Raw genomic sequence first — 20,390 nt, forward strand, 5'->3', positions numbered from 1 at the left:
GTTAAATTCTCCAAAGCCTCCCTATGCAATATAAATCGATTGGCATTTTGTTTGACAAGACGGTAGCTCAGGCAAAGGCCCCATATGGCGAAGAGTTCAGAGTCAGCATTCTGTCAAACAGATTGCAAATCAAATGGAGATTCTGTAGCAGGTGTTTTATAGCAGCAGTTTGTTACTAGTCTTTTGGCTTAGTTTGAAGATGGTAGGCAGAATTTTCTGACAATAATAGCAAATTCAGCAACACAAAGTGCCTTGCAGATGCTGCTAACTATGGGAGATGCCAGTTCTTGGCAGCAGTAGCTTAGTGTCACTTTAAATTAGACATGGGCCTGAACCAAAATCCTGGCTCCTAATACCCTTGAACTTTGGGTGGGTTGGAACCAAAATCCAGATCTACCTCTCTGTCTTTTAGATGATTTCTTTGCTTTAAAAAGAGAAACATTGCAACAAAGCATTTCTTCTTTAGATCCCGCTTCAGTTTCTCCCTCACTTTTCAAAAGGATCCCATGCTTGTGATAGCAGAGATGTTTCCATGACAACAATCCATTATGTTGCCTTGGGCAAAGAATTATAACTTCAGTAAATAATTACTAAAATAAAGCTTTGAATGACAAATTGTTTAGTTATTGGAAATATTGTTTTAAGAGGTTTTAGCCACTTAAGGATGTAGCCCCCAAACCTATGTCGGAGACAGCATCTGACTCAAATGTAGTTCCAGCTTGGTTTGTGAAATGATCCCAGTAATAAAGTGAGAAGTAGTTTACAAATGCTTTAAAGAGGTAAATGCCTGAGCACCTCCACTTTAGCTTGATTTCCCCCCCCCCCCCACCTTGTGTTATCTTTTTCATCACAAGAGTGAGTTCTGATAACTTGTATGGTATGTTCCACTCACAGGAATCCTACCTCTTCAAAGAGCTGTAAAGAGGTTGTAGTGGACAAAGGTAACTTGACTCTGTAGTTCTGATGTTAAGGTCTGCTCTATTCCCTAGTCTGATCAAAATGGTCTATAAGAGCAAGCATTCAGATTAACCTTGGACAGTAAAGTGACAAAAGAATCAATACAGCTTCCCTTGCAAGTAATGTCAGGACATTTTACTTAGAGCTATAGTAGAAAAGCCAGAAATTAACCTTTGCCTCACCAAGTGACATGCTGCTGAGGTGCAGAGCATAGTTATTCTCTGTGTGTCGACAAAATGCAATTTTTGGAGGGACAAAGTTGCAAAGGTGACTTAAGTTTCTTATCAGTTATTCTAATATACTGCATAGTTATTCTAATCTGCTGCATACACAGTGTACTTGTAGGTTAGTAAAAGGGAAAAGGTACAAAAATCAAATCAGGGCTGTGTAGAATATTCAGTGAAAATTGCATATCTTGAAATATGGATTTGGACCAATTTTGGAAAACACTACAGATTTCATGGGGGTTTTTCTCTTAAGAATGGGATCACAAATTTTTGAGACAAACCCTCAATTTTAAAAATTGCAAGGTTTGAAATTTGTAATTTCCTTCCAGTAAAGATTTTTTAAATTTCAAAACATATGCAATTTCAAAACCTGCCATTTCATGACATGTTGAGGTCAAAAAATGGTGCAAAATGATCTTGTGAATATTTTAGGAGGAAAGAGAGATTTTGCAAAATGTGCTAACTTTGCATGGTCTTGTGAATTCAGTTAATATATAACACATCTGTATGTTGATGTGCATCTATAGCACTTCAGCAGGACAAATAGTGGGCAGATGATGATTCATAGCCAGATTTGCAGTAAATTGATTCTTCAGCCTTCTCCTTGCGAAAAATCCTTTCCTGTATTTATAAATGTCTGATTCATAAATCTCTCCTAAAGCTACTTCTGATAATTGCTCAAGTGATCCTTATTTGTGCTACATTAAATGGGGAGTCTCAGTGGAAATATTTCAGTCCTTTATTCTGAAAACTCTTTTTCCTGGGATAACTGATCTTCTGATTCCAGCTGAGATGCTGATATAAAAACATCTTGAAAGCTGGACCAGTTAACTGCAATATAGGTACCCTAATTAATACAGCATGTTATGGTTCTGTCATAAAGTGGACCTAATAGTTGACCCTAAACTATAGTTTTACTTATATTCCCTTTATTTTTGACATTAACAATAGAAATAACATAATTAACGATACTAGGTTTCCCAAAATAAGATAGTGGTAGGTAAGGTGATGCTTACCCATCTTTCTGAAGCACTTTGAAATATGTGGATGAAAAGGGGCTATATAAATGCTGATTGTTATTATCTCAGAGGCTATGCAAAATATGACTCAATTGTATTCTGGATTCAGATTTTGCTCCTTGCTGCACAGGGTGTGGGAATGGGTAAGTATCACAGGAATAGGTCATGCCTTCCTAAGGAAAAATCTGTGGGAATGGTTTTTGGGATGAGGAGAATTTTGCAAGGTTCTTCTTGTGTGGAATTTGTCTCAAGTAACTCCTTGGGGGATTAGGGTTGACACTTCGTCCCCAAATATCTAGGGTCTATGCAGGAGGCCAGTACAATCTCCACGGAGAGCTTGTACCTCTGCACTGACTCTTAGGTCCCCCTGCCTCCCCAACCTCTTTCTAGACAGCATGACTCAGACAGCTATGAATAGCTTGTCCAACAGAAATTATGTGAAATTCATAGATAGGGCCTATGGGGAAAGAGAATAGATTCCATAGTTCAGACTCATTTTTGAGACTGCATTTGTATAAGACAATTGTGTTTCTATATAATGAACTGTTGGAGTGGTTTTGTCCATGGTACATGAAGGCTGCCTCTCTGTGGTAGATTTAAATTAAAAATTGAAGCAGTCAAACTGGGTTTATAAGCATCTGTGGTTGCTAAGATACAGTCATTCAAATCCTGTAAATCGTCCACTTAGAAAATATCCTGCAAAATTGGCCTTTCAGCGCTGGCAGCACAGGAAAGAAGTATAACTTTCAGAAATGGACTGTAGAGATGCTTACCCATTTAGCCTCCTTTTGAATAGAAAAGCATAATGAATTAGAACCATGCATATTTGTTTACATAAAATAGTATTTAGTACAGTGAAGTTGCAAGGTGCTTATGGTTGTTATCAGGTGAGTCTGTGATCCAACGACAATAAGGGTGCATTTACACAGCCGGCAGTTCAGAGTCAATAGACTCGGGATCACAGGGATCACACTACCATTTTAAAAGCAGCTGTGTAGAGATTCAGGTTCAGCTGGAGCGCAGGCTCTGAAGCCAAGGGAGGGGAGTCCGAACATCTGCACAGCTATTTTTAGGCTCCTACCATGAGCCTGAGTCTGTCAACCCAGGCTCTGAGATTTGCTGCCGCTCTCTGTGTAGATACACCCTAACAGACCCCGTTAAAGTCAATGGGTGTGCCAAGCATTCTTTCAGATCCAACAGAAGGAGCAATCAAGTCACTTTATATAGGAAGCAACAGCTTCAAACAATGGATGGTCAGAGCTAAATGTGTTGGCTGTGGGATTTCCCTGGCTGCAAACACAGGAGTTAGGATATCAGTTTTGCAGCCTGTGTATGTGTTAGGATATGTTTACACTGCACAGTTTACACAGGTTCTTACCTGGATTTTAGCTTTAACCCCCTAACCGTCCACATAGAAAAACCTCTAACTTGGGTTTAGAGGTGCTTTAGGCTCCGGCTGGGATTTACCCAGCTGGGGGTGTGGGTTAGAACCCGGGCTTCACTTTAACTCAGGCTGGAACCTGCCCACTTTGCAGTGAGGATGCAGAGTAAATCACTCGAGTGCCAATGATCCTCCAATCCTTTTCTCACTGTTTCCCCAGCAAGACAGACAAGTTCTGCAATTGACACAATTGACCAGGAAAGAATCCTATAATGTCCCAGCACAAAGAGCCATAGGCTATGCCCCCACACGTGGGCAAGTGCAGAAGCTGTGAGGATGCAGTAACACGAGTAGGGCTTTGCGGTGGGGACACTCACACCTGAGTAAGGCTAATCCGGGTGCCAGTCACCCAGATTAACTCTGCAGTATAGACACAGCCTTAGGGACTGAAAGCCTGGAGAAGCAGATGTGAGTGTGACTCGGAGAGGAAGCAGAGAGACGGAACTCCTTGTGCACAGAACTCAGTGGAGTTGCACACCTGGGGATTTCTGAGAAAGGCAACTGCATGTTGTTGGTTCTGCTCAGGAAAACAGGATTCTGTGTATATTGTTTATAAATAAACAAGATTACATGAAAGAATTTACCTGACACACATCAACTATTCCTCCTTCTAATGGAAACAAACCTATAAGACCTTAAATGTTGGCTAATGTTGGGCCAAGCAGAGAGCAATACATTTAATTACCTAGTCACTTACTATTGCTAATTAATTTATTTGCTTTTGATGTTTAGCCTTTGAAATCTCTTTATTTAAACTTTCTCCCCAATTGGCCATTTTTTCTATTGTTTTTAAGTTTGATGAACCAAAGAATTTGCAGAATGGTGGCACCTGGGGTGAGAACACAGATCCAGAAGTCAAGAGTTTAGTGTTCTGTTCCTGTATCTACTGCTGACTCACTGTATCAACTCATTCTCACATGGCCTCCAGATTTTAGATACCCCTTTTCTGCATTTTGGGCGGCAGCAGGCAGGCGGGTAGACACTGTCAGGGTTACCAACTGAAGACTAAATGAGGCCCAAACCCCCGAACACAAAATACTGTATATTTTATTGTAAAGACTTTTTTCAACTAGGTGAGGTGGTCTGAAGTTTGAGATGTCCTCAGAATTCATATATCCAATTTGTGATCCTTGTGGACTGCCAGCTAGGCTGGTAGTGTAGATCACTAGCCTTTGTGAAACTTCTGCCGATTACACCGAAGAAATGCCACTCATGATATAAAGTGAAAGCCTGGGCTTTCTCATTATTTTTGCCATTTCTAAAAGTGCCCACTATCTCATATTGCTCCTACTGGGAAGCTACTGAAGCCAAACCGGGAGATTTTAGGTAAGGGCAGTGCGCGGAGTCCCCTGGCCCCTACCCCCTGGGGCCGCAGGGACGTGCCGGCCACTTCTGGGAGTGGCATGGGGCCAGGGCAGGCAGGGAGCCGGCCTTAGCCCCGCTGCACTGCCCATCGGGAGCCGCCTGAGGTAAGTGCCGCCCAGCTGGAGTCCGCACCTTGCACCCCAGCCCTGACCCCCCCTCCTGCACCCAAACTCCCTCCCAGAGCTTGCACCCTGCACCCTCTCCTGCACCCCAACCCTCTGCCCCAGGCTCAGCCCAGAGCCCTGTCCCACAATCCGAACCCCTTGGCCCCAGCCCAGAGCCCGCACCCCTGCCCCAACCCAGGGAGAGCAAGCAACAGAGGGAGGGGGGATGGTGTGAGCCGGGTGGGGCCTTGGAGAAGGGATGGGGCGGGGTCGGGCCCGGGGAAGGGGTGGGGCAAGGGTGTTTGCATTTGTGTGATTCAACAGTTGGCAACCCCATTCAAATCCCACCAAGGTTGAGCCAAATTCAAGATTGAGGCTCAGCAAGACACATGATCATCTCTAAAGTAGCTGCCCAATCTGCTGTGAGTGGTGTTTCATTGGATGACGTGCATCGGAGAAGCTTATTTTGTGGGTGGAGCTTGGAAGAGTACCAGCCTTTTCCTGCCCCCCCTCAATTTGGCCCCTGATTCCAGGTTAAATTATTCTTTTTGTTTGTTATTTACATTGACTTTTTCCAGAACAGCTCTTTCTTCCAGCAGTTGAATCCATTGATCTATAGCAGGTGATGACAGATTTATTTTATTAAGGATATTATGGGCCCGATCCTCAGCTGGAATTGCTCATTGGCATTGTGTCACTTTATACCAGCTGAGGAATTTGTCTCTGCATTTGGAGCTAATCTGTCTTTGGGTTGAAGAAACATTTGGTTCCGACAAGGTCTTTTCAGATAGGGCTGCTATTTATTGCTGTGTTAGAAATTCACATTCTACTTGGTATGAAACCAGTGCTCTCTCCTCTTTTCAGATATTAGTTATTTTTAACAAAGGTGATGGCTTGTCACAAAAGTGCTAAAAGAGAGCACCCTGCATATAAAAAAAGAGACCTTCTTTTATTTACTTAGGTCCTATTATTCTCGTTAGCAGTAATGTTAAATGAAAATAAAATATATGGTCACTGTGGTAATTAAAATAATTATTTAATGGAAATGTGATCAGTTACATGCTTTGTACCTTCTATTGATTGGGTGCACTTAGCAAATGACAAGACAAGTCACTATCAATATCGTGACTGCTTAATCTGTAACTATGGTAACACTTATAGATCAAGAACCCAAGTCAGTCTGCCTAGGTCAGGTATACCTGGCCTGAATGGGTCCTCGCATTGGGCCACGATGTGGAGTACGTCTCTACAGTGGATAAGTGTGTAAAGAATGCTCACCCACAATGACTTTCTGGCCCAGCAGCTGGGACTGAGACAAGAATACAAAGGAATAAGGTTTTTCTGCATTACATCCCCGAGGAATGTATTTCCAGCACTTATTATTCACTGTCATTTGTACAGCACCTAAAGCATTGCATGAGATTTACAGTACAAAGACAACATGTACCCTGCCCCCAGGAGTCCAATCCTGCAAACTTTTCCTTGTCCTGTTGCCTTCTGAGGGCCTACATAAGTGTGTGCAGGATCAGACTCTAATTTTAGATATGAGACAATTAGTGAGAAGAATGCAAATGGGCAGGGGATGTAATTATGGAATCAGGAGGATGAGGGAATCAATAACATAGGCTGAAACTAGGAATTAAGTGGGCATAGTTCTTGTGCTGGCCTTCTCTGTGGAGGTGGGGGTGAATTTCATCCTAGCAGTGGTGTTGGAAGGTTAGAAATGTCACCTCAATCTCACTAGATGGGGGAACTAGCCTCAAACTGAAAATCGGAGCAACGTGGCTGCACTGGCTGCAAAGAGCAATAGTAGGTGGCACTGAACCAAGAGAAGCAGCTCCTGTTGCCATTGTTTTTCACTAATCAATAGCGTTAAAACAGGTTATCATGTGCTCTTAATACATATATTTGCTGAACTTTCTAGAGCAATGGAGGTTGGCATCTGGTTTATGTTTATCCTGCTGGGCACTAGGGATGAAGAGAAACTGCAAAGGGAAATGGGCCTATTGCTTGATGTGTTTATTTGCAGCTAAGTTTTATCCCACCACTATCTACTCATATTTGATAAGCCAAGTGAGACTAGGTAGTTCAAGGACTGGAAATGTGCCAGGTGAGGGGAAAAAAGAAGTGACAGGTAAACTAGGGGAGAGGTGTGTAAGACCGTGCCACTCTCTCCTCCCGCCTTTACACGTAAACCTAAAGATAGGTACAATCTAGCCGTGTATCTGAAGAAGCTTCATGCTAAATTCTTTTGCTCTCCCAGCGTTGCTGAGCGCTGCAGTCGCTCTGTGGGTCAACTCAGTCTTACATAGATGAACTCATTTTCTTCAATGGGCATTTTGCCGCACTGTAGGATTTGGCACTGCAGGTTTAATTTGTATCACCACCACTTAATAATACTGCTTCTTCTAGGGATTTGTCCTGCCACGTTGTTTTCATCTTGACACGTGACTTGTTTCCCAATTAAGTATTAAGTCTCCCCGGAATGGCTCGGTGCCGCTGTTTAACTATGAATCTCTTCTTGCCAGGTAGCTCTAACAGAATTTCTGCTTCCGTATATTTGATGTTAGCTGCTGTAGTGTTAATACTTTCAAAAAAATGAGAAAACTAAATATTTGGGCCTCTTTTCTGATGGACAGGGCTCGCCCTTCTCATTTTATAAACCCGTACACTTCTTCTGTCAGGTGTTAAAATAATTAAAAATGTGCTGACAGACACACACGTTCCCACTTCTGACAGAACTGTGGCTCCTCCTCAGATGAATGTAACATTTAGGAATTACGATATTCTGTTAATATTTTAACGTGTTTTTCTAAACTTGAATTACCTGCTGCATCCTGCCCTCTTTACAGTGGCAAAGTTCCTATTGACTGCAGTGGGAGCTTTGTATGCAAGCTGCCATACTTGCCTCTAGCGCTATATAGATTTAAAATGCTTTCTTCTTCATTGGCATTTACCTATCATAATTATTTTTTATTTGTTTCTTTCTGATTTGGGGTGATTTTAAAACCACCTATGGAATTTAGGAGTCTAAGTACCATTTTCAAAAGTGACTTAGGCAGTTTTGTCTACACTGCCAAAACAACAAAAAATGCCTCCCCAGCTTTCATAGCCTGTGCTCCAGCTCCAGCCGGAGTATCTACACTGCTATTTTTAGTGCTGTAGTATGAGCCCGATGAACATGTGCGTGTAGACCTGGGCTCTGAGACTCACTGCTGCATTTTTGTTGTTGTTTTCCAAAGCACCTACATGCCTAATGCCTAGCTTAAAAATAAGGCACAGCTCAGTCATTTGTTTATGCAATTTTTGCAGTCATTTTATTGAAAAAGCTGGTATTAACATATTTATATCTTTATTCAACAACAGTTAGCTAATTTGTGCAACACAAAGAATGCAGCCATGAACAACAGCTTTCCAAACAATCTGATTTACCAACTTTACCATCATTTACTCTACGCCACTGAAAGCTCAAACCAAAAACGAAAAAAAGTTTTAAAAGATTCACAATGACGATGTCAACTTTCTTACATTCAAAAAGACCAGGAAACTGAATCGTAGCAGTGATATCAGAGTCATGAATGTGATACTGGTCTTTAAAAGGATTTCCATATTTTCCTCAATAATCACATCATATCATTTTGGTCTGGAAATCAATAATTTTGTAAAGCTCCAAAAATGTATTTTATTAGTTAGTTATTTTTACAAGATCTTTTTGGTACCCAAACCTGAAACAGAATAAGGTACTTGAAATAAAAATAGTATTACTGTTGTATTAAGATCTGCTTTATAATAAGTTACATATAGACTCTTACTTGAGGATGTTAGAAGCTAAATATGTTTTACAGTACTTCTAGCAGTAAATGCCAGTATGAGCTGTTAGCATTTTTGGGCTACAAAGGTTAATGGAGGCGGCCAAAAGTCAAAGAAAGTGTATGACATCCTTGAAGCAGTAGTTTGGCATTAACAAGATTTCTATACAATTTACCACATTCTTAAACCTTTTTACAAGAAAAAAATTGATTGTTAACTTTAATTAGAATAAATATATACATATAATACTGCCCATGTCTTCTAGGGTATACAGTATTTTATAAACAAACATTCCTCATTCCCTTTAAAATTAACCTACATATTTCATACTGTATGTGTATAGTATTGCTGGAAACTGATGCACATGCGTTTGTGCTTCTACACACGGAATATACAGTATCAATCTAAAAAAATTTAAACATACATAGTTCATGTGTCATGTCAGGACTTCATATAAAAAGTTGTCACCTTTTTTTTTGTAAACCTTGGTAGTAGATTTTCCCCCAAAAATCAAAATATAAAAGCATGCAGGTTCATTTATTAGTTCATTCTCCATTTTCCAAAAAGTTAGTGAAGAATGGGGTAAGGTTGTTAAAGAACCTTTTCTAAGTGAGGGATTTTTAACAAGAGCAGATCAGCCAAGGCATCTGAATCAGTTACACTCCTTTACTCATGAGTTGAGAAGAAATCATTTGGGGTAATAATTTTTCCGCAGATTTTATTAGTCATGCAGAAAGATTTCCTAGATTAAAAAGCATTTCCAAAATGGTACACCATTTCTATACACTTCTTAATGGAAATATCATCTTCCATTTACATTGAAGTTCAATTGAAGAAAGAACTGTATAAACCAATTTAAGTAGAATTTTAGTTTTCTGTTTCACCCAGGAGTCATCTTGTAATTTTACAGTCATTTTAAAATTCAGTGAGCCATGCTAAACTCTTGAGTTACCATTCATAGTAGTTAAACCTGTATTTCCTGGGGATTCTGCAAATACCAAGTTTAAAGTAATAAGTGCGATGCAGTAAACATCACGTGTGGGATTTTCAAAAGGGCTTAACTCAATGTTTGACTTCAGTGGAAGCAGAGTTAGGCCAACACTTGAGGGTTTCTGAAAATCCCATCCCAAAATTGTAATAGCACATGTGTATATGCATTAACAAGTGTATCTTTATATGTGTTGAATAGTCACTGTGGAGTGGCAAATCCTGAGTTTTTAAATGGCACCCACTGAAATTAGTATTGTCACATTCTACAGTGTGATTGGAAATGTACCTGCAGAACAAGCTGCCTTTTTAAACTAAGGTAGTTGAGATTATCGACAGCACTCTTCATTTTTTGACTCAGAAAGTTGAAATACAAAGTCAGGATTTGTAGCAGAAGTAAAAAATTGTAAAAGTGTTTGTGGAACTCCATAATGAGGGCTCAATGCGAGGGACGGGGAATGTGAAAAGGGAAATAGGGACAACTTGTCACTTGTTAATAAGCAGAATAATTTCTTTTGCTTCCATATTGCTAACTGTCTAGGGCCTTCCTTCTGTACGCAGCAATGTATGGGGGACACAGCTATTCCTACACTCATAAATAAGTCTACTTGACTTTGAAAGCCCGGAAAGCATTCCTGAAAAAAAATCAAGGGACTAATGTGAAAAGCTCTAATAATGTGGTAAACACTGCAGACTGTGGAAGAATGCAGCACAGCAGGATGCTGGTCCTGTGAAGCATTGTCCCTGGAGTTTAGGGTACTCAGCACCTCACAGGATCAGTCCTGAAATGAATACCCCTGATTGTTTAAAAAATGGACATGGACCACAATACTGAATTCACAGTAGTGCCTTTTTACTTAGACAATTATACAGTTGCAGTGATTTAAAACAGTTGGTTGCCACCAACAATGATACAGACTGAGGGGTGGAGGGAGGGAATCTACAAATTCCATCACAATGACCATACTTTTGTGAAGATCATGTCCTTCTACAACTCTCAAAAGGCTGGTTTATAAATACAGAAAGATATTGATCGATCTAGTGCATTTCTGAGTTCACTTTATCCTGAAATATGTACAGATTGTTTGTCGCTGCTATAGCAATTATGTTCTCAGTTGGGTGCCAGGCTGTGTGCAAGATCTTCTTCGTAAAGTCCAAACTGTCGACACTGATGTCATCTTTCCTTCGCTTGCCCCCTACGCAGACTCGGCGGGGTTTTAGAATGGCTCGTGGCTTACTGCTCTCCCGGGATGCCTCCAAGGTAACATCCCGCTTGGTGTTTCGGTCAAACATTCGAAAGAAGTTGTTATATGCACCTGTCATAATAACACTGAAGAGGGAGGAAACAAAAGCAAGAATAAATAGCGGAATACACTAACTCTACCACGAACGGGAGTGGATCAGTACAGTACAATTACATTTCCCTGCCATGTAATTGAACTCTATGGAGTTCATAAACTTGTGTTACTGTGCAGTTTAATATATATGGACTTTTGAGTTTACATGGTTTCTCATCATCTCATGGCATTTAATAAACTGTAAGGTTGCTTCAGTATTGCTAATCCCAAGTATTCAAAAATCATGAGTCAGAACCCCAACATTATTAGACTGATTAAAAAATAATGAGATTTAAAAATAATAATTCTTGGGTTCTGTTTATTTGCATTCTAATTCTTGGGCCTTTACGGTTCAAATTTTCAAGCTTTCTCCATAACTATGAAACTTTTATTTGAATGAAATGTAAGCTCATGACTCCAAGAGCTGTGTCTTTAAGAAAAACACCAAATATTGCATGACTTGCTATAGAATAGCAAGAGTTGACAGCGTTGGTTACTTTCACATTTGTTTAAATGAATGTTGCCAAGAAAGATGTTTGAGGAATTACTAGGATCAGGTAAAATTCATCGCATCTGTGAATTTTGCATGTGAAATTCATTTCCTTACAGCCTTACATTATTATTATTTATTATTTGTATCATCATAGCACCTACAAGCCCCAGTCATGGAGCAGGGCCCATTGTGCTAGGCACTGTACAAACACAGAACAAAAAGACAGGCCCTTCCCCAAAGAGCTTACAATCTAAGTATAAGACCAGAGAAAATAGATGAATACACATAAATGGGGGAGTACAAAAACTCAATGTCACAATATTGTTTAAATAGACAAGCCAGGAACAGGATGGTGGAAGGGGTAGAACACACATACAGGGTGAACAATGTGATGGTAGCAGACATCAGGTTAGTGCCACAATTTTTTTGGGGGGGGGGAGGAGGGAGGTGGATTTACTTAGGAGAGGATCAGCTAAATGGAAAGAAAAGGAGAGAGGGGTGAGAGGAACAGGGCAGGGGAGGAGAGGGTAGTCAGGTGTGAACCTGAGGTGAAGAGGCTATGAGAAGGGACGGAGGTTGGAGCAAACAGCGAATCAGTACAGGGCAGAGGGAAGTCAGAGAACATTCCAGAGCTTTAACTAGATGTCCAAAGGTGCCTGCTTGGTCTGCTGCTGCTTCTACCAGGTGGAGTCTCTGGCTGCCTCCTCTCTGCAGCTCATGTAGGGTAGTTGAGGGGAGGTGCCACCTGGGTCCCTAGTGTCCCCAGAGTGTGTGTGGGGGGGGTCTCCCCTCCACATTCTAAATCCAGGGGAGGTGTGAAAGGGGAGAAGGGTTGACCCTGGTTAGGTCCTATTTTACCCATCCCCACCCCCCAGTGCAGCAGTCCCTGCTTTGGACATTGTTAATACGTTTGGAGAAACAAGTGCTATGAGCACATTTATCCCCAAATATGTTATTAAAAAGATGTTTACCGATAAACGTGATGTGACAGCGTTTGATCTACTACACAGTCACAAAAGGAGATATGTATCCTCTCAGTCCTTCCATCCCTCTCCACAAAGCCTGAGTAGTCATGCTTTTTGCAAGGCTATCTGCAGGGGCTGGAGAAAGAGGGATGGAATTTATCTTCTCCCCAAACACAAGCAGACCCCCTAATCCAGCCCATAGTCTGAAATAGTGATTGTGTCCTGCTCCAAAATCCTCCATCACAAGGGGGTGATAGTCTGGCTCCACTGAAGTCAGTGGGTCTTCAAGTCACTAGATCCACATGGTCATGGATCCTATGGCCTTGCCTATAACCCCCCCAAAAACACTGACCTATTGCGGGCCAATGCAGACACTCCCAAGCAGTGGCCAGAAGGTGTGAAGACCTTACGGCAAAGCTGCTCCACAGTTATACTCCCCCCATTGCAGCCCCAATGTAGGGTGCCAGTGGTGTGGAGAGCATCCCATTGGCTCTCTGCACTAGGGAAAAATGTCACCCAAAGCTCATATAGTCTTTAAAGGTGCAGCTATAGAATCATAGAAATGTAGGGCTGGAAGGGAGCTTGAGAAGTCATCAAGTCTAGCCTCCTGCGTTGAGGCAGGACCAAGTAAATCTAGACCATCCCTGACTGGTGTTTGTCCAGCCTCTTCTTAAAAACCGCCAATGTTGAAGATTCCACAACCTCTGTTGAGAGTCTATTCCAGAGCTTAACTGCCTTATAGTTGGAAAGTTTTTCCTAAAATCTCCCATGCTGCAGATTAAGCTGATTACTTCTTGTCCTACCTTCAGTCAACATGGACAACAAGTCACGTTCTCCATCATAGTCTTCTTTTCGCAAGACTGAACATGCCCAGTTGTTGTTTTTTTTAACATGGCCTCATCGGTCAGGTTTTCTAAAACTTTTTTTAGTTTTGTTGCTCTTCTCTGGAGTCCGCTGCCTCTCTCCCATTTGTCCACATCTTTCCTAAAGTGTGTTGCACAGAATTGGACTCCAGCTGAGGCCTGACCAGTGCCAAGTAGGGCGGGACAATTACCTCCCTTGTCTTACATACAACACTCCTGTAAATACACCCCAGAATATCTGCCTCTTTCACAACGGCATCACATTGTTGACTCATTGTGGAAGGGTGAGTGCCCCACCCCCATGTGAGAGGGGGCAGAGTAGGCCAGAGAGGCCGCACAGGCCGGCAGCCAATCAGGAAAGGGCTTACTGAGGGCCAATCAGGGCCGAGATTGGAGACAGCCAATCAGGGCTCAGCTTGGCCCTATATAAAGGCTGCCCAGAAGCACAGCAAGGAGTCTGTCTCAGGCCTTTGAGAGGGGAAGGTCTGTCTTCAGAGCAGGGAGACTAGCACCAGGGACAGTGCAGTGCTGGGCAGGCCCGGGGGAGCAGAAGGGAACTCCAGCCTGGTGTCTGCCAGGTTGTAGGCCCTGAGGGGAAGGGCCTAGCGGGTGCAAGGGGCCATAGGGGAAGCGGCCCAGGGAAGCAGACAGATGAGGGGAGAGAAGGAGGACAGCGAGGCTGTCGCCAGAGGGTCCCTGGGCCGGGATCCAGAGTAGAGGGCGGGCCTGGGTTCCCCCCCCTTGCAGTACACCCAGCCATTGGCCGTAGGGAGCGGCCATTATAGACTACGCCAGATCCCTGACAAGAGGGATTAGACTTTGGGGTGTGTGGTTGTACATGGTGGCTGGGGTGCAGAGAGACTGCTGATCAATTCTCTTCTCCCCCTCCCCCCCGGAAGGGGGCAAGGATAGACTAAGGGCACTGCTGGAGGGCAGTGGCTTGAAAAGGACGCCGCGAGCTGGTGAGCGACGCGGGCTCAGATGCCAACTGAGGGCGAGATGATGGATGGGACACCACCAGGAGGGGGTGCTCCACTGGACAGAGCTAATTCCCAGAGACAACCAACAGGAGGCACCAGGTGGTGAGTCCCAGCACCGTTACACTCATATACAATTTGTGATTCAGTATAACCCACATCCTTTTCAGCAGTACTAACACATAGCCAGTTATTCCCCATTTTGTAGTTGGGATTTGACTTTTCTGTCCTAAATGAAATACTTTGCACTTTGCTTTATTGAATTTCATCTTGTTGAATTCATATAACTCGCCAATTTGTTGAGGGTATTTTTGAATTCTAGTCCTGTCCTCCAAAGTGCTTGCTACCTCTCCCAGCTTGGTATCATCTGCAAATTTTATAAGGATGCGCTCTATTCCATTAGCCACGTCATTAATGAAAATATTGAATAGTACCGGACCCAGGACTGACCCCCTACAGGAACTTATGAAATACATCGTCCCAGTTTGACAGCAAACCATTGATAACTACTCTTTGAGTACAGTCTTTAAATTGTGGGTGCCTAACTGATTGGAAATGTGGGTCAGATTCATAGTTTCATTCTGAGTGTCATGTGCGACTGTGTCAAAAGCCTTTACTATAATCAAGCTATATAGCATCTACTGCTCCCCCACAATCCAACAGGCCAGTAATACTGTCAATACTGTGGTTTAGCATGACTTGTTCTATTATCCTGTAAGTGCTTACAAACTGATGGTTTAATAATTTGTTCCAGTATCTTTCTAGGTATTGAAGTTAAGCTTACTGGTCTATAATTCCCGGGTAGCCTCCTTGTTCCCCTTTTTGAAGAGAGGTACTATGTTTTTCTTATTACCTTTTATGTCCCTCATTAGGTGTAACTCATTTTGTGCCTTGGCCTTTCTAATTTTGTCCCTACATGCTTGTGCTAGTCTTTTGTACTCCTCCTTAATTCGCCCATGTTTCCACATTTTTAAGAGTTCCTGGTGGAGCCATACTCGCCTCTTTCGATTATTCTTATCTTTCCTTCATATGGGAATAGTTTGCAGTTTTGCCTTTACTACTGTCTCCTTCAGATACTGCCAGCTCTCCTGAATTACTTTTGCTCTTAGATTTTCTTTTCACGGAACCTTACCTACTAGTACTCTGAGTTTATTAAAGTCTGGTTTTTTTAAACAAATTGTCCTGCTGCTGCTCTGTCCTTCCTTTCCTTAGAATCATGAAATCAAGCATTTAATGATCACTTTCACCCAAATTGTCTTCCACCTTCAGATTCACAACCAATTCCTCCGTGTTGGTCAGAATCAAGTCTAAAATTACTGTTCCTTCATCCACTTTCTGAAACAAAAACTTGTCCCACATAATATTGTGTTATGCTGTATTTCTTTTCCAATAGATGTTTGCGTAGTTAAAATCCCCAATTACTACCATGACTTGTGTTTTGGATATTTCTGTTATTTCTTCTAGAAATGCCTCATCCTGCACCACCTCTTCCTGATTTGATAGTCTATAGTAGACCCCTACCACAACATCACCCCAATTTTTACTCCTTTTATCTTTACCCAGAGACTTTCAACTGGTCTGCTTCTCACCTCCTTCTGGACCTCAGAATAAGTGTATATATTTTTTATGTATAATGCAACACTTCCTCCCTTTTCATCCTGCTTGTCCTTCCTGAACATGATGTACCCCTCTATATCAATATTCCAGTCATAAGACTTCTCCCACAAAAACTCTGTGATGTCAATTAAGTCATAATTTAACTTATGGACTAATACTTGCAGTTCATCCTGTTTATTCCCCATACTCCTTACATTTGTGTATAGACTACAAACATGTTGAACAGATTTCTCCCTACACCCTTCTAGTTAGTCCTATAATCCTATGGCTCCTGCCTGTACAGTTCCAAGCTCAATGTTGGCGCTCAGTAAACAACTACAAGTCTTTTTAATGTAATCCAACAGAGAAGATTTCATGTGCCCCATCCCAGAAAATGAATGAAAGTTATTCTGTGTTAGCATTGTGTCACTCTGTACAGTTGGTTATACTATTTTTCTGTTGCATTTTGTTGATTAGGATACACCATAGTCTATTGGACTGGGAATCAGGAGTCTTAGGTCCTAGTCACAGTTCTACCCCAGACGTGCAGGGCAAGTGACCATACACAAGTCACTTCACCTCTTTTTCTTTGTCTGCCTTGTCCACCTCAATTATAAGCTACTTTGATGAAGGGACAGTGTCTTACTATACGTACAGTGCCTAGCACAATGTGGCCTTGATCTCCGTTGGGGGCCATTAGTTGCTATGTAATACAAATAATATAGTAAAACATTAATAGAACTGTGCAACTAAATGACTTTGCATCATGTCTACTGAGTTATAGCTGCCTAGCTCACTGTCTTCAAATCAGAAACAATACAGAGAAGCTGCAGAAATCAGGCAAACTATATTCTGCATCATGAATCATTAGCAATATTGACAGCTATGTTCTGATTCAATGTAGCTGCTGATAGCCTAGAATTTGACACAATAGGATTTTATTTTATATAGCACTTTTCATAGAACAAATATCCTGATATGCTGAAGAAAGAAGCAATGAGTCAGATATTGGTAGTGTAGGGACTGTATAGGACACAGCAACCACTGTACTCAGCAATAACTTGCATACAGATTTGGATGGGTTGTCGCGGTGCTTCCTAGAGTTCCCAGGCATGAACCTGGGGTGTGACTTGCTACACTCTTCAGAGGGTGCAACATGCACTCCCCCTCCAGAGCCATCCAGTTCTGCTGGCTAGGGCAGAGGGCGGGCCAATGCTCTTCCCTTTCTCACCTACAGAGACCCTTACAGGAAAGCATCTCTAAACTCAAGAGTGCAGGAACAGCAGTTGTCGTCAGATGCTTTATGGAGCCAGGCTTCTTCTCCCTTCCACCATGCCCCCGCTCACCCATGCAAGGGCCAGGCACAATCTCACCTTTATGCAACAAACTAACAGTAAAATTAAAGACACTCATGTGATAGCTTTATAAACTGTATCCAATAGCCCCATAAAGCCTATTGATCAAGATTAGACTTGTTTCAGAAAGTGACTCAGCAGCAGTAAGTCTGACACTGTGCTCCTTCCAAAGCGGCCTGGTCTACATTAGGGGTGGGGATTGATCTAAGATATGCAACTTCAGCTACGAGACTAGCGTAGCTGAAGTCGACGTATCTTAAATTGACTTAGAATCACTTACTTTGCGTCCTCGTGGCGGGGGATCGACGGCCGCCGCTCCCCCGTCGACTTTGCTTCCCCCTCTCACCGAGCTGGAGTTCAGCAGTCGACGGGAGAGCGATCGGGGATCGATTTATCGCATCTATGCTACATGCGATAAATCGATCCCTGATAGATCGATCGCTACCCGCTGATACCCACGGGTAGTGTAGACATACCCTATCCATGTCTTGTCATTAAGACGCCTGCTGTAATGGTTAGTCATAACATGAAAAAGAAAAAGGGTATTTCATCTCTCTGTGCTAACACAGTCTTTGATTCTAACTGTCTTATGCAGTACTGTGGCTTCTTCCCCTGGGCAAAATTTTGAAACTGGTTTGTAATGATGGGGCATCATGGACTGCAGAGCTGTACATGGCTGGAACACATTTCCCTCGGGAATAAAAATCCTCCCTCCCGATGAATCCAGAAATAGCAAGGGGAGCAGTTTTCACACAGGCAATGTGCCAGCTGAACAGCTCTCAGTCATGGTCAAAAATCCTCTTTTTTCCAATGTTTAGTATGCCGCAGAGCTGCCTCTGCAGTCCATTTGATTTGTTATTTCTCGAACTTTCACATATTAAAGAAGTCTATTTCTTTGGCTGGCTCATTTAGCGCTATAGTGCCATTTTTTAATATAAGCATCCCTATTGCTTTGTATGTAGATTACTGTTCATGCTTCCCCTCGTTTCTGCCATTTAATGGCATTGTAAAAATAACATTATGTAATGAAAAGGGGCCATTCCTGTTGAAGGTCACAGACAGAGATGAATTATAACCTTATCTGTTTACAATAACATGAAAAGAGGGAGCCTACCTTAGCATTTCTATTATTCTTGTTCAGAAACACAATTCTGTATCATATGATGACATGATAATATAGTGTGTATGTGATAGGGAGGTTAAATAGATCCCATATTATACCTGGCAGCCATATGAGGTGAGAGGGGAAACAATGCATGGGTGTATATAGATTTAGTTCACTTTACAAAAGTGTCCTCTATATTTTTAGAGACAAGGTGGATGAGGTAACATCTTTTCCTGGACCAACTTCTGTAGCTGAGACAAGCTTTCAAGCTACACAGCTCTTCTTCAGGTCATATATACATAGTTTTAGACAGTTTTGTTCTGCACAGCAGTGCTATAACCAGCATATTGACAAAATGCTTGCAATTAGTGTTCATGCCAGTTAATTTTGCATGTGTGTGCTCTGAGCAAAAATTGCTGTTAATTGTTCCACCTGGTTTACTCTGTTTAAGTGCTGCATTACCAGTGTCACTGAAACAGTGTGTTCTCTAGTCATGGCACAATTATCAACTACTGTAGACAAAGCTGGGCATTTCTGAGTCCTTATTAGAACTGCAACATAGAACTGTCTAGAAACTAGAGGTAGAAAAACCCTTAAGCTACCTTGTCTCTCCTCCTGCCCAAATTGGAAACATTAAAATACTGATACTTTGCCCTCCCCAGGGTCACACTTGGCCAGAAGGTTCCTCCACTCCTGGAATGCTGTCAGCCAAATCTTCTCTCTTTAGCTTCCCTTTGCAAGAAGGAAAATATAACAAAATGTAGGAATTCAAGTGAATTATCTACGATGTGTACTTGTGTGTTTTCCTCCTTTTGTTTTTCTGCTGCCTTCTTTTCTTGCTCCCATTCTATTCTCTATTTCCATCTCTTCCCCAGCCTCCTACTTTCATTCTTTGCCCCTATTTCGAGTTAAGTTTTTTCCTTCTTTTTTCATCGTTTTTCTCCCTGTTTCATTCTCTATTAAAATGCCCCTTTTTACCCTTCCTTTCCCTCTTTCTTTGTGCTCTTTCCTGTTGTTTGCTATTCCCTGATGTCCCTCTTTTCCGTTATCCTTTATCAAGTGTTTTCCCTTCATGTCCCTTTTCTGCCTGCCCTGCCCTCTTCCTCCATCTTCAGTCTCTCCTTCAGTTGTCTGGCCATTCTCCCTTCCCATCTGCCCAGGAAGCCTTTGCCTGCCCCTTGCCTTTTCCTAATGCTTAATTTGTAATGAAAGAGGGCCCGGGGCTCAAGCAATTGTTTTTATTCATTCACTGATGCAGCAAGCCCAGAGGTGCCGGGGCTATGAACTGCCAAGCCTAGAGGTGCCGGAGCTCAGCTCTGGCAAGCCCTGGCACTGCTTCTTCCACTAAGGGTTTCTTTTTTTCCTCCTTCCTCTCAAATGTTTCTAACTTCCTTTCTCTCCTTCCCCTTTGGTCTGAATCTAATTGCTTCTGAATAAAGTAACTGATTGGCAGACTTCCTCTGTCATCTTATATAGAGGCCTAGTTTCTGTGCTTATGAATTGGCATGAATATAGGCCTCTACACACGACTCCACAGCCTTGGTCTACTATTGCAATGGAGTTCATTGTAGAACTGCCACATCCTATCTCATAGAGCTGGAAGGGACCTTGAAAGGTCATCAAGTCCAGTCCCCTACCTTCACTAGCAGGACCAATTTTTTTGCCTCAGATCCCTAAATGGCCCCCTCAAGGATTGAACTCACAACCCTGGATTTAGCGGGCCAGTGCTCAAACCACTGAGCTATCCCTCCCCCAGACACTCAGTAATTGTGGTGGTTGTTGTCGTCCT

At 42.2% G+C, this 20,390-nt stretch overlaps 1 protein-coding gene across 2 annotated transcripts in view; it reads right to left on the minus strand.

Annotated features, from left to right (window-relative positions):
- Positions 1–10,442: 10,442 nt before the first annotated feature.
- PPP2R2C (protein phosphatase 2 regulatory subunit Bgamma) overlaps positions 10,443–20,390 on the minus strand; it is a 277,274-nt gene continuing 267,326 nt past the window's right edge. For both annotated transcript variants that reach the window (XM_024204522.2, XM_024204523.2), the window contains one exon: positions 10,443–11,240. In XM_024204522.2, the coding sequence (XP_024060290.1) occupies positions 10,949–11,240 (292 nt within the window). In that variant the 3' untranslated portion in view covers positions 10,443–10,948. The remainder of the gene's footprint in view (positions 11,241–20,390) is intronic.

This window comes from Terrapene carolina, unplaced genomic scaffold (genome assembly GCF_002925995.2).
Source record: "Terrapene carolina triunguis isolate 2854851 unplaced genomic scaffold, T_m_triunguis-2.0 Scaffold66, whole genome shotgun sequence".
In the NCBI taxonomy this organism is placed as follows: domain Eukaryota; kingdom Metazoa; phylum Chordata; order Testudines; family Emydidae; genus Terrapene; species Terrapene triunguis.